The 14059-nt window shown below is 53.4% G+C and overlaps 5 protein-coding genes across 5 annotated transcripts; 3 read left to right on the plus strand and 2 right to left on the minus strand.

Moving 5' to 3' along the window:
* Positions 1-464: 464 nt before the first annotated feature.
* On the plus strand, positions 465-2652 carry RHO25_010027 (uncharacterized protein; the record flags this gene model as incomplete). Its single annotated transcript, XM_023601548.2, has 6 exons — positions 465-629; positions 715-860; positions 913-1014; positions 1082-1129; positions 1187-2163; positions 2210-2652. 6 exons carry the CDS (start codon positions 465-467, stop codon positions 2650-2652), a joined length of 1881 nt encoding a protein of 626 aa, XP_023454154.1.
* An 866-nt stretch (positions 2653-3518) lies between these two features.
* Positions 3519-4088, plus strand: RHO25_010028 (uncharacterized protein; the record flags this gene model as incomplete). The annotated part of the gene is made up of 1 exon (XM_065603239.1): positions 3519-4088. The coding sequence occupies one exon, from the start codon at positions 3519-3521 to the stop codon at positions 4086-4088; it is 570 nt and encodes a 189-aa protein (XP_065459311.1).
* A 678-nt stretch (positions 4089-4766) lies between these two features.
* Positions 4767-6746, minus strand: RHO25_010029 (uncharacterized protein; the record flags this gene model as incomplete). Its single annotated transcript, XM_023601549.2, has 2 exons — positions 4767-6538; positions 6683-6746. 2 exons carry the CDS (start codon positions 6744-6746, stop codon positions 4767-4769), a joined length of 1836 nt encoding a protein of 611 aa, XP_023453265.1.
* A 563-nt stretch (positions 6747-7309) lies between these two features.
* Positions 7310-8318, minus strand: RHO25_010030 (uncharacterized protein; the record flags this gene model as incomplete). The annotated part of the gene is made up of 4 exons (XM_023601550.2): positions 7310-7367; positions 7420-7598; positions 7649-7974; positions 8069-8318. 4 exons carry the CDS (start codon positions 8316-8318, stop codon positions 7310-7312), a joined length of 813 nt encoding a protein of 270 aa, XP_023453267.1.
* A 2761-nt stretch (positions 8319-11079) lies between these two features.
* Positions 11080-13350, plus strand: RHO25_010031 (uncharacterized protein; the record flags this gene model as incomplete). Its single annotated transcript, XM_023601551.2, has 2 exons — positions 11080-13021; positions 13073-13350. 2 exons carry the CDS (start codon positions 11080-11082, stop codon positions 13348-13350), a joined length of 2220 nt encoding a protein of 739 aa, XP_023453266.1.
* Positions 13351-14059: the final 709 nt, after the last annotated feature.

Below are 14059 nucleotides of genomic sequence, written 5' to 3' on the forward strand. Positions count from 1 at the left end.
TTGTAATTAGATAGCTACGAACTCGGATTAACCGCCGTACCAACAAGCATTCAGACAAGTCTGGCATCTGCAAGTACAATTCTACACAACGATACCGAATCAAGATATACAAGGCTAGGCACGCCCTAGAGTCTTTGCACAGAAACAAAAGTAGCGAAATCGAGGATGAAAAGAGTATGATTGCGCCTTACGAACGGTCCCAAATCTGGCAACGAAGCGGTCTCGTTATGGCCAAAAACCACCAAGTGCACCAGTGATAATCGAATTCGGCTAAGTACTACAGATCTGGGGGGGGGGGGTGTTAGCTAACGTTCGAATACCCACGAAGTCCCCGATTACTCAGTAAACTCGTACCTTTTCTGATTCGACAAGTCGCCGACTCCGCACTGGAGATTGTGGGTGATTCGGAAGGGCAGGAGGATGTCTGAGCACTCACGGATCCGCGCCCGCATCCAGCACGCAGCATGGCGGAAGAGAGCAAAGGCCCGCGGCGCATGCAGTACTCGTCCTGCGATGATTGCCGTCGCGCGCGTGTCGCTTGTGATGCGGGTCGCGTGGAGCGTGTGTCCGAGCAAGGCTCAAAGCTTTGCACGCGGTGCGTGACCCGTGGACGGCCTTGCACTTTTAATGTACGTCATTTTCTTCTTCTTGGTTCATCTTCTGTCCCCTGACAGTGGTGTGTGGTATGATGGGAGGGACTGATGGCTGCTGCAGTGGATGCGAGAGGCGAGGTTTAACGCCTCCAGCAGATCCGCCAATAAAGCCCAACGACGGCACTCATATCGCAGTGAGAATGGGTCTGTTGCTGCATCGGACTCTACTACAACTCCTTTACCGACAGGTCCCAGCATATCAAATGGGTAAGCTTGTCGATATGCTCACACGTACCTCTACTAACACTGGCAGGTCCAGCCAATGGAAGACTGAAAATGGCGACTCAGCACTCCGAAGCATCGATGATATATTAGATTCTGTCATGAGCCGACATCTTCAAATCATGTACTCGGAAACATGGTACGCAGTCAGCCGTCAAGCACAGATGAGAGACGAATACTATGCCAGCAATGCTGACTCCTCGTAGGGAGGTGATCTTCGGCAACTTCTTGTCAAGATTCAGCTGTCCCTTCACGTGAGCATCTCACTGACATCCTCATTTCTACTCTTCATCTGAGACCTGTGATATCAGATTCGGAGACGAAAGTGTATCAGAGCGCATGTTGAGCATCAGAACGCTATGCACGCAGCTAGACCGATGGATGGCCGATTCCACAGCAACCACAAGCCCGCGAACCTACACGGAACAATTCGATTTGAACGCCGTGGATGGAGACGACTATCAGATTGATAAATCGCTCGATTTGGTCGTTTGTGCGTATGCAGCTCGATGGCTGCCTTTGATCGCACCGAATGCAGACCCGGACGAGAATCAGCAGATCACCGTACGTCTTTGGCGTGAGACTCGACGAGACATGCTCAGAGTGATTAATCGCCCTTCCTATCGGTCCATGCTGACATTGTATCTCTTTGGGCTCACACCCATACCTGAGGGTATCTCGGACGCAGAGGAGCATGATGGTCTGTCTGGACATGTCTGTGTGCAAGCAGCCTTGCAACAAGTTTACATGCTTCGCGTAAGACAGAAGAGCTTGCAGTTCAATGGTTCCAAGATGTCTCCGACAGTGACAAAGAGCATATCTCTCGGCACGGATCCTCTGGCGACAAATAGCTTTCTCGTCGCTGAAAGTCTTGCGCATTGGGCAGCTTTGACATTCGACACGTCGCAGTCATTCACGCTGAGTGCTCGGCCGATTCTTTCTTCTGGCCTTTTTGGCTATGAGGACGACTGGTGTTGGGGCCTCGTCCGGTCCTGTACAGAGATGTTTCAAAATACGCGAAAGGAGTGGTACGCCGCCGGCATGGAGATCACGGAATCCAAGGCGAATCAACTAGTCGCTAGTGGTTCGGCTTTCAAGCTGCTAATGTTCAAACTGGCCGCAGTCTTCCGAGAGGCACTTCGTGACGGGCATGATGAATCGGTACTGGCGAAGGTCTATAACGCCGTCATCGAAGGGGTGGCGCAGTTCAACCGAGTCTACAGAGACTTGCTCGAGGCTTGCCAAAAACGCATACATTTCTTGTCGCAGGACACAAAATTCCGCTGGTGTAAGTAGAGCTGATGTACGCGGGGAGCTTTGCTAATTCCAGACAGATGTCTTGATGATACACTATCATCTGAGCATCCTACTAGTCGTAGATGCCATTGAAGGAACGAATCGGCACGATCTGCTACCACGACTGTTGACGGCCAAGACCGATGCGGAGAATGCCATGATCAACACGCTGGCCTTCGGCCTCGAAACAAACTACAGCATCAGCCTGCAGACAGGCACAGAACCACGACCTACACCTGGCGCGGAGCGTATCACAGTCCCACTGCAGGCTGTTGAAGCATATCCTCACCACATGGTAGCAGCAGTGCAGCTCATGTTTCGAGCCATACGGCGAGATCTTCGAGCAGAGAAAATCGGAACGGACACTTATGTGAATCTGGCTTCGATTTTGCAAAGAGTGCTGAAGTTGTTGCCCGACAGCTCGAAGTCAGTGCAAGCTGCAAGGAAGTTGGCGGAGACGTACAATATGGATGCTACATGACGAGAATCGTACGAAGATTGGTTGGGGACCACGACAGCTGACGGCATGTTGTGTGACCTCTGCTCCAAATTTGGTGCAGGTTCATGCCTCACACGAACACCACAGAGCGCAACACGTCCCTCATCTACCACATCCTGATCGATGGAGGTGCAGGGCACGCGCCCCAACATTGGTGCATTACGTGTTCTTGCATTTCAGAGCGATTGTCAGTGAGCACACCTTCCTCTACGGCAAACGATTGCCTATGCAGATTGGCCTGGCACGCAGTGCTGCAGATGTCTGTCCGAGACACGACTATTCTGCTCGTTGGAAATCACTGGGAAGCGCCATACTCTGATGCAGAGAGTTGCATAACCTCGATGATGGACCACGAAGGTACTGTAGCGCGCTCAAGTTGCGGACAGCAAATTGGAAACTCGCAAGAATGGCACTCGTTTCTCCCTCGCCGCGACCTTGACTATGCGACTATGCCGCTCTGCCAGACAGGGTGCCTGAGCATAAAGTGTAAATGCAGAGATACGAGGAGTGGGAAAGTGCTCGTCCAGCCCATGGGCACAGTAACCCGTGTCTTATCGCGGTTTCCATTTTGGTTTCCGGCGGGAGCACGCTGTCTGAGCTACGTCAAGTACTTTGTGCCCTCATCTTGGGCTCTCACAACGACCAGAGCGCGCAGTGCGACCAGCATTCACGATGTCTTGATCATTGGAAGCGCATGAAATCAATGTGCACGTATGACAAACACGACACAAACAGGATTGCCTTGAACACAGCATAAAACAGCACGAATGAACCACTTACCAGTAACCACCTCAAGAACTCCAACAGCCGCTTCAATACTCAAATCTTGACACCCCGAGGACAGCAGCATGTCTCCATCAAAGCCAGCCAGAGCAGGCACAATCAAGCAGAAGCTCCGCGAAGCTCTCGCAAAACTACGCAAAACCCCCGTCGTCACCCCAGAACAGAAACTGCACCTCAAACTCGACACTCTCAAATCCCAAGCTACAAACCTCAACACCCAAGCCTCCCACCTCTTCACTCAATGCAACACCTTCACCTCCCGCGCGACCTCCACCCCTCTCCCCAATTCCCCACCACCCGACCGCGAACCCCTCTTCGAACGCCATCCTACCTCCGGCCCACCAAGTTCCTACGATGCACAAGTCCGTGCGTACGAGACGTTGACGACCGAGTGGAAAGAGTTTTTAGACAAGGATGTGAAAAGTTGGGAGAAGGAATTAGAGCAGTTTGAGAAAGTTCTGGGCAATTTGAGAGAGAAGCATTTTGATTCGGAGAGAAAGGTGGGGGAGATGGAACATGAGTTTATCGGGTTGGGGAATGCGGTGCATAGTTTGAAGTTGCAGAGGACGGAGATTCGGAGGGCGGTCGAGGGCGTTGGGTTGCCAAAAGACGGCGGTGGTGTGGATGGGGAGTAGGTGGTGCAGGTTGAGATGGAGCTGGGGAGCTGGTGGCTGTGCTCACGAGAATAGGACTAGTCAAGTGTATTGATCCGCTACTGGACGGTGATGAATGATCATGGATTGCTTTGTGAATGCGGTGCTTTGGATTTCTCATCGCACTATAGTGGCATTCTTGTTTTCGTATTGCTTTGTTCAACAGGCTAGTGCATTGAATGAAGCACGCACTGCTTCGAAACGAGCTCAACTTGCAGAAATAGCTCGATACGCGCATACACGCACCGTTGGCCGCAACATATCGTGCATGTCAAGCCACGTTCTGCCACATGACGAATCTTGAAGGGCGTCTCGTCCCAACGCGCATACTTGGTCAGCGATATAGCCCCAAGCACAGCAAGCGAGGTCGTCAACGAAACAGTAAGTGACTGCTTAGTGGTGACCAAGCTCGAAGTTTCAGGACCCTGCTCCGGCACCGAATCCCATCCAAGGTTTTCAACTTACCATACACGCAGAAGCTTCATTGTCGTATCTGCAGACAGCAGAGTCATGCCTTCATGGAGGCAAGTCGGACCGAGTGACAAAGTTCCTTGATAGTCTCTTTCCCACGTGCCATGTTCAGAGTCATGTTCCTTGTTCAATTGTCGGTGTCAGGTCCGCACCGACGTTTTCGTCAGCATTGATCGCATTTCGTCTCATCTATCGTGGCTTGAGATACCGCCCTTGCGCCATCTCTTGCTTCAAAGCATCCGCCTGGTCCGGTAGGGGCGCTCGTCTTCTAATACCAGAGCCACTGCCGGCACCGCCACTTGCGTTTGGAGGTGAGCCAGATGGCACCGGCATGCCTGGGAAGCCGTTCGCTGGAGGCGGAAAGCCGGGAGGCATGCCAGGCATACCCGTAGGAGGCGCAAACCCCGGCGGCATCTGCCCGTTAGGCGGAAGAGGTGGGAAACCAGGCGGGATCTGTCCTTGACTAAGAGCTTGCTGGAAAGCGGCCATGTCCATGCCTGGTGGTAAGCTCCCGGGCGGCGGAGGGGCAAAAGGCATGCCAGCAGTCGCGGGATCTGGCATTGGAAAGTTGGAGGGGGCGGCGCCGAGCATTCCATTATCTGGTGAAGGCATGGCGGAACCGAGTCCGGGCAAGCCGGCGAGACCTGGGAGACCAGGCAAAGCAGATCTGCTAGGCATTTTCTGATCTTCGAGGCCATCTGCTTCGTCCTGCTCTTCAGCATCTTCTTCCTCACGCATTTGGCGCTCGTTTCGCTTCCATGTTCCCTTTTCTTCGGCAGCTGTTTGGCCAATGTGCCATTTGTCATTAAGAAAGCTGCCCTCGCCGGGTCGCGGGCGCGTCCAGAAACGTGTAGCCCTGTCGTTCGAGCCAGTGGCTAGGATGTGACCCATTGGGTGCCAGTCCATACTCCATACATTGAATTCATGCGCATAAGTCACCCTATGAGATGGATACAGCGTCTGTGCGGGTGCATCCGCGGGATTTGGCGCATCGTAGGGTGATCTTGTTATCGCTGTGCCCGGCGGAGGGTTCTGCTCGTCCAGCAAATAATGAAAAACGGCACCGTCGGCAGCTCCAGTGCTGAGCATGGAAGAGTGGATTGGATGCCATACGATTGAGTTGATTTCCTTTTCGTTGCCCTTAAGCAGAAAGACATCCCGCATCATGTGGATGTCGAATATTCTCACTGTCTGGTCACGAGCACAGGACGCAAGCAATGCGCCTCTGCTGGGCTCGAACTTCGTCATGTTCACCGTGTTCTTGTGACCATGGAGTGTGGTCAAGCACCGACCAGAGCGCGGATCCCAGAGTTTCAAGTTATGATCCTTCGAGCCAGACACAAGTAAACCTTTGGAGGGGTGCCAGTCGACGGCCTTAACGTCCCACTGATGCCCGTCGAGCTTTGAGATCTCTTCGCCGGAGGCAAAGTCAAATATTTTCAAGCTAGCATCATCCGACGCAGTCACAAACTTCGAGTCTTGGGGCGCGAATGCCATGTCTCGTACCGGCATGTCGTGCGCCTGGATCTCCTTGACATTGTTGAAATTCGGCTGCCAGTATTTGATCAGTCCTTCTTGGTCCGCGGAGATCAGCCAGTCGTCGTTATGCGAATAGACGATAGATCGAACAGCAGCTTCATGTGCTTGCATGATAGTCTCGAAATTGAAGCCAGTTCCGTTCCAAAGTGTAAATTCGCCGCTGGTAGCGCCCGTAAGTAGTCTTCGGCCGTCTGGGGTCCATTTCACCACGTTCACAGGATGTCGATGTTTGTTGAAGGATGTGTGTAGGTGCTTCGCGGGCAGCGAGTCTGCGGCTTTCCCTTTCCGCGCTGCTGGAGGCACCATGGAAGCCGCATAACTCAGCGTGGGTCGCTCTGCTTCAAAGCCTCTGATGCTGCTGGCCTTCGAACGTCTGTCGTGCATAAAATGTACGTATGTGTTGCCAATGTCAGTGGCGTTTCCTGCAGCATCCAATCAGTAATTGACGGGGCATTTTACATCCAGCATGGGCAGCAGTGCTTCAAACATAAGTAGCACCACTGGAGGAAGAGAGCTGCGCTCGACATTGCATCGCCATGGATGAGCTTGTGAAAAGGGCCACTCACGTCTGTTTGGTCGACCTCGCGGTCGCGGCTGGTCGAAGCCGCCATGTTCTGCTTCGCGATCCATGGCGGCGGGGTGAGAGAAGCTGATCGGATCTTCACCAGTCGAGTCCAGAAGCCGTGGATGGTGGCCGGACTGGCGCGTCTCGCGAACCCGATTGCGAACAGCTGGAAGGTCCTAAACAGCTGGGTTATTTGTGGCCGCCGGGCTGTCGCGATATCGATGCTTTCAAGCGACCATTCGGATGATGACGATTCGGTGAGGCGCAAGCAAATGTGTTTCTATTGCAGACTCCCATGTCGTCGCTGCAGACGTGATCGGGAGGAAGGGCCGAGCCGGCGCCGAAGTCGCGCTAAAGCGCGAAGTACTCGCGCCTTCTCTCAGTTCACATGCCAGGCCAGGCATCACAACATGAATCATCAACTTGCTGAGATACACATAAGACAGCATAGCAGACCAAGAGCGACTGCCAGCACGAAATTCGCTACGGAGGATTGGCACAATGCCCTTCTTTCCAGTTTACCAGAGCCGTCGTCTGTCGCGACCCATCCGACCGAAAGCCGAATACACCGTTGCTCTGAGTTGAGAACAGCAACAATATCTGCCTCCTGAGCGATCCCGTCAAATAACTACTTGAGGAAGCTACCGTTCGTCTTGGCTAGGATTTCGTCATAATATGGCTGGAACCTATGGCACTATCAGCAAATGGAGCAAGATCATCTTTCGAGGATCGACTTACGCAAGCCAGCCTTTCTCGGGAGTTCCGACTTGAGCATAACTGAATTGTGCTTCTTCGTCATCAATGAAGGTCTTCTTGTGGCCACTTCCTTGTGCTGCAGCATCGACCAGGAGCTGAGCGTGGCACGTCTTGTCTAGAGACAAAAACCAGAAAGCCGCAGCGTCCACTGTTTGTCCGACCTGCAAAATCGGTGAGTACCAGGGATCACTATTCAAGCAGTACGACCCACGGTGAGCAAACCATGGTTCTGGAGAATGATGGCTTTCCCATCGCCCAGGTGTGAGGCAATCCTTTTGCCTTCCTCCCGGTCCAGCACCACGCCTCCAAATTGCGGATAAACTGCATGGTTCTTGTAGAATCGCAGGCTGTCTTGCGTTATCATGTCAAGCTCTCGACCGAATACTGAGAAGGCTTTCCCATATACGGAATGCGCATGACAGGCGGCATCGACATCCGGTCTGGCTTTATGGATCTCGGAATGGATGGCGAATGCTGCAGCATTAATAGGCTCATCGCCGACGACTACCTCCCCATCCTCATTCACTAGAATGAGATCTGAGACACAGATCTGCGAGAAATGTGCAGAAAGTGGATTCAACCCTTGCTCACTGTCAGTACTTGGAGCGAATGTGGCATCGGGCAAATGTACAGAAATGGTCCTTGAGGATTGGGTCGCGAACACTGATATGTCCAGCCACACCCTCGTCAAAGCCTCTGTCCGCGAAGATCCTATATGCGGCTGCCAGATGCTGCTGCCGATACAACCGTTCCTCTTCGAGCGAGTCGAATTTGGGGTAAGATCTTATCTTGAGAGGCTTCCCGCTTTTGGTTTTGCCAAGCGCTCCGACTGTGGCATTGCCATTTGTTTCAGTACTCAATGTGGTTGCTGAGGGCGACATGATTTCTGGCGTGACAAGCTAAATTTACTTAGGAATAGAGGGCCACAAAATTTAGGATGTTGGCGCAGAGGTCGAAGTTGCCACTCCGGCAATCGACAGCTCATGCCCCGCATTGCAACATCGCCGGAGTCTGATGTCCCGAGTGCTCACAGAAACGATGTTGGGACTTTACAAGTGCAGTATACTTGGCGCTATGGCGCAGCATTCGACACAACCTTGTTATCCTTTGCTCCGGATGGTTCGACTTTTGCGACGAGCACAGGGCTTCGCTCGTGGAAAGGCCCGCTATGTTGAAGCTGGTGACTGCCATTCCGCAAGCATGCGCGTTCGTTCGAGAAAGGCTGAACATATCAGCGATCTCAGCGCGTCATTGGCCTACGCGAAGAACAAGCAACCGAAGGACCTCGTGATGGGCTTGTGCTTGCTCTCGCCCAGGCATCCGCGCGTATGGTTCTCCTGTGGATCGTGGACCCTTCGAGTTGCAATGGGCCTTGAGGCCCTAACGGCGGTTTGCTAAGTAAGCGGAACGATCGGCGAGCATTCGTAGTGTGCAAGACAAGGGATTGCTGGACGGCTTGGATCGTTCAGGAAGGTGGATTCTACTTGGCCTGAGAATTTACGGTATGTCTCGGGAGGTGAACTTAAAGGCTGCGATGGCTTTAAAGAGAGCCATGGATCTGGTTTTCTCCTTGTCCCTGCCTCGTGGTAAGCCATGCCGCGCGCAATAGCCGTGGTATCCATGAATTTGTGATACACATCGTGCCACGTCGGTATAGTCTCAGGCACCGCAGGTGGAAGCATTTGTCGAGATCGCGGCCGCGAACGACTCTGCAAGACTGTGGCACTCGAGTCACTGGGTACCGAAACATGCGCAATTGGCGACACGAGCTGATCGACACTGTCAACCCACGCGGATGCCATCGATGGCACGACTCGCTGTGCCAGACGAGTGCATCGGGGCCTGGTCCAGCCAATACGGCTCGAGTGACTTCAACACACTGCCCTTGGGATTGGAAATCTACATAGCACCATGAGGAAAAATCCCTCGAAGCTCTCTAGCATTCGTTAGTGCTTCCCTCAGCCTTCTCGAACTATGCTAGCAGAGATCTTCTGCATCTTCGTGCACTGGCAAGGCTGTGTCGAGATGGAAGAACCCGCGTCTGTACAAGCTTAAGCTCGGTATCCCAGAGCTCGTTCCTGCAACCAGTATCACACAGCTACCACGTGCACCGCTGGAAGGAACTTTCCCATCGTTTTGGATTGAGTTCAGGAAGCCTGACGACGCTTGCGCAGGAAGATTGCATGATCCACTCCCGTATTTGAATACTGTACACCGGCGATAGGACGTTCTGGTCTGCAAAGTCGGCAAGACTTGATGGTTCAATACTGGTACGGAAACGTTGGGCTCGTGCCTTTCCAGCTGCGGCCTTTTTTATGCAACTTAATCACACCTGGACCTTGAGACGAGGACTGTGCGAGAAGGGCGGCAACCTGTTCCTGTGCTCGTGGGAAGGTAAATTGTGTTGAGCCTCCTTCATGACAAGCTCTCATCTCGACGGCACCCTAAATTGTTCATACGCAATCATTATACCGTGATGTGGCCAAGCTCCGTCCTGCGCATGCCCTAATGTCGCAAGACCACTATCTGAATCATCAAAAGACGGAAATGGGTGCTCGCTCGCTGCCAAGCTGTCTCCGCGGAGCTCGGCGGCGTCTCAGCTCATCTGAGAAGGGCCGCAAACACCTATAGAGGCTAGGGAGAAGTCATGGACAATGCTCATGCCACCGGCGAACTGCTTCTTGTGATGATGGCATGAGGCGCATAATGGTGTGCAAACAGCTCTACACCGCTGAAATCTGTGCCTACATCTGTTCAGACCTCTGGATGCACGCCATGACAACGATGAGATGCACAAAGACGATGGCAAGTGAAACGCATGCGTCGGTGGCCCGTGTTAAAATACGCCCGAGGCGGAACAAAGTTTCGTTTTGAGATCGCTCAGACCCGAACCAGACATGCGGATCCAAAAGGGGACGAGATGGCGCTACTGGCGCCCGGCTGCCTGCATTGACCGCCGGCGCCGGCTCGGAGGCGTACCGTTGAGAGCTTGTGAGAAATGCACAATGCACGTCTTTCACGCAAGTCGATCCACCGGCAGCTTACACTTTTGCCGCCGGCTGGCGGCGTGATAGAGCTTGTCATAGCTCAAACTGCATGATGCACATGTGCAAGACAGCCATGGTTGCAGTCGAGTGTCTTGCTCACTCAAACGCGTGTTCACCACGCGTCAGTGCATGCTATTTCCATGCTGGCAGGTGAGCTTGACATTTCTGGAATTTTCATTGCATCTGAGTTAGCATGAACTGCTGGATATTTGCATGCTATACCAACTGGAGGACTAGATGGCAGGACGTCCACGTAACAACCAGCCGGTAGTGCCGACGCCGCATGGCTGCAGTGCACCTCGTAAAGCATTTTGGCTTTAGCCCTTGATGCCGTGCAGAGGCGGCTACAACGTTAACACGAATATGCTTCAGCCATAGGTGAGAGACTCGATCGGGAATAGAGCCGATCGCTGTCATCTGTTGCGTCGTGCTCGTGTACTACTGCGCGGCATGCTGTGCAGCTAAGTAGGTGGTCGCTCCCTTTTGTGATGACCAGTCTTCCCGCTGAAACTTGACACAGATATTTTGTATCATTCTCATATTTGCCCTCTTTCACATCGTAGCGAGTCGTTCGGACTCGTGCAGCCTCTTCACGATGGGCCTCTTCTCTCGAAAGGGCAAGTCGAGCAAGGACTCCTCTGCAGCAGAGGAGCTCAAGAAGTCTGCTGTTCAGACCAAAGTTACGAAAAAGTTCGTTCCTAGGCACGGGTCTGCCAAAGTCACCGATCACAACGCTCCCGAAGAAGATGCTTCGGATGGCTATCAAACAAGCGTTATCGAAAGCCGGAGAATCGAGATCCCAAGACATGACGGCACATTCCAGCGTGCAGCATACGCTCGTGGTTCGATGACAGCTCCTGCATCGCCTAGCGGTCAGCGTTTTCGACAGGACAGTGCCTACGATGAAGATGGCCACGGCCATCCCGCGGATTCAATTCCAATGCCACCGGCTTTCAAGGAGAGACCAAGCGTATACAGACCCAAGTACCAACAGCGCAGCAGTTCCGACCACTTTGCGGCCGCTCCTGCTCCCAGGAAGCACAGCACGCCAGGAGGCTATTACACGCCTCAAGCCTCTTCAGACTCTGGTTACGAGTCCGCCGAGCCCATTTCTGCTGCACACTCTCGTGTTCCAAGCGAGCTTAACTTGCTGGACTATTCTCCAAGCTATCTGCAGCTCACTCAAACCATGCCCGAACTCAAACTGTATACCGATGAACAATCTCGCGGACGAGAGAGTTCTCCCAAGCACAAGAGCGTCGGCAACGTTTCGCCTTTGGACTTGAACTCGGACGCTCGATCGATCAGATCGAACAAGTCTGTTAGCAAGCGTACAAGGTTCGAAGACGATGCAGAGCCAATGCCTTCGCTGCAAGCATTGGAGCAGTACAAAACAAGCGACGAACTGACATCGAGGCCTGCCTCACTATGGTTATCAAACCAGGACGCCGAATCTGCCACACGTGAGCAACATCAAGCAGAAACCCGTTCCCATTCTGAACAGCCCCACCCACGAATGCGACAATCGTCTCAGTCCAGCACTGCACACACGAGTCCTGTGGATCCACGCCAAATTCGAGTTGGAAGCTTACCTCCGCTGTCAGTACTGGAAGGCTTCAAGGTCAACAAGAAAGGCAAGATACTTGACGAGGAGGGCGATGCTATAGGAGAGCTCGTGGAAGGTGACCTTCTGGACTGCGTTCGCCAGAAGGCCAACGCCAATGGCGAAGTCATTGATGAGTATGGCCGTGTCGTTGGCCGCGTGCGAACATGCGCTCCAGCTCACGCGCCTGCAAATATCAGCACACATCAGCACATTGTGGTCACATCACCGGCTCCGGCTACCCAAGACTCACCGGCGGTGGTCGAACGCGACGTTGCATCAACGTTGGAGTCTCAGCCAGCAGCGCCGTTGCCGTCGTACGCAGCCGACCCAGCGCCACATGTCAAGGACGACCAGCCTCATGCGGAGGAGGCGGCGGCGCACGACACGCCACCAGTCAAGCCAGCCGAAGAAATCGCTGAGGAGCCCATAATTGCAGAGCAGAAGACTCTTTCCCATCACATGATGCAAGCAGCAGTGCCTACACAAGAGTCAAAGCGCATGCCCCGATCCGCAAGCGAGAAGAGCCTGTCCGAGCTCACTAAGGCCTATGTGCGCCCAGCAATGAGCTCTGTACCGGAGAACAACGTCCCAGAAGACGAATCCATCCCAGCGAGCCCGGGCTTGTTCGCATACAGAGGCGAGATCCCGAAGACAGACGGCGCACCAAGTGTACGAAGGAGGTCGAACTCGCCGCCCCAGATATCAGCTCTGATAATGCCGACCCCAATTACACCTGGTCAGCTGCCCAATCCCGCACATTACGCCAAACTGGCGCTTGTTGGAGGCTTCTCGAACAGCACTTTACATCCTCCCATGCGTCCCACGGGCGCAAATTCGCGACGTACAACGACACACTTTGGCGGCAGCGTCGCTAACGGGTCTCGACCCCCACTACCATCCGCACTGAAGAAGACTCAATCCCACACATATGGTAAGTTCCCCACATCTAGAACAATGTTCCTGGCACTAACATGTCCTACAGGCTTCGAAATAGGCCCGAGCGGAAGCGAGTCTTCATCAGACGACGGCCGTATGCTCAGCATGCCTCATTCACGCGCAGCATCGGTCATTACCAACACGACTGTATCCTCCAAACCACGTACATATTTTACACATGGCGGCAAGGTCACAGTCGAAGTGGCCACCAAAGCCGCCGAGACCGCGGCTCCCAAGCCAGTCGCGCCACCAGTCCCAGTCGAGGACAAGAAGAAAAGCCGTATGAGCATGAGTTTCCGCAGAAAGAGCAAGGCTGCGGCTTGAGATCTTGACGATCAGACATATTTCCTTTTGTGAGCTTGATAGCGTTTTGAGCGACTGGCACCACCATTGCAGACATGGTGAGTCTTGCAGGCAAAGACACTGAATTTTCTTGAGAGCATTTCGTCGGCGCAACAAAGCCCTGTCTTGATAGTAGCAGTACAAACACAATTAGCTGTACAAACATATTACCGACCATGTGTGCCCATCCTCTCTGTCTCCAAGTACACATGGCAGTCAGATGCAGTCTCGTGCGAGCCACGCCAAAAGCAGGCATCCCACGAGCTCGTGCCAGCTCATCCTTGCGCGTCTTGGCAGTCAACCTCGGTCGCGGTCGCGGTCAGAAACTTTCAAGCCCTGTGCACAGTGAACCACACCATGATCGATCTTCACATCTCTTGTTTGCGGCTTGCTTCTTCACGGCAAGCACAAGCCTCACCAGCCTCCAATATATGCCCTGCAGCTATCATCACAGAATCAGTGCTCAAAGATCTAACCAAAACAACTCCTCTGCGTATTCCCAAAGAAGCTGTAGACGACTTTCGACCATTCGGCAGCGACAAGCCGATCGCCTTCTGGGCCGCATCTAGTCCCTTCTGGGGGCGAAAGTGGGTGCAGTAGCTTGCGCCCACGTGCGTGGGAGCACGAGATTGGGTGAGAAAGCCAGAGACGAGGGAAAAAAGAAAACCAGCCTATCTTCTTGTGTTCTCAT

Source organism: Cercospora beticola, chromosome 6 (genome assembly GCF_033473495.1).
Source record: "Cercospora beticola chromosome 6, complete sequence".
In the NCBI taxonomy this organism is placed as follows: Eukaryota; Fungi; Ascomycota; class Dothideomycetes; order Mycosphaerellales; family Mycosphaerellaceae; genus Cercospora; species Cercospora beticola.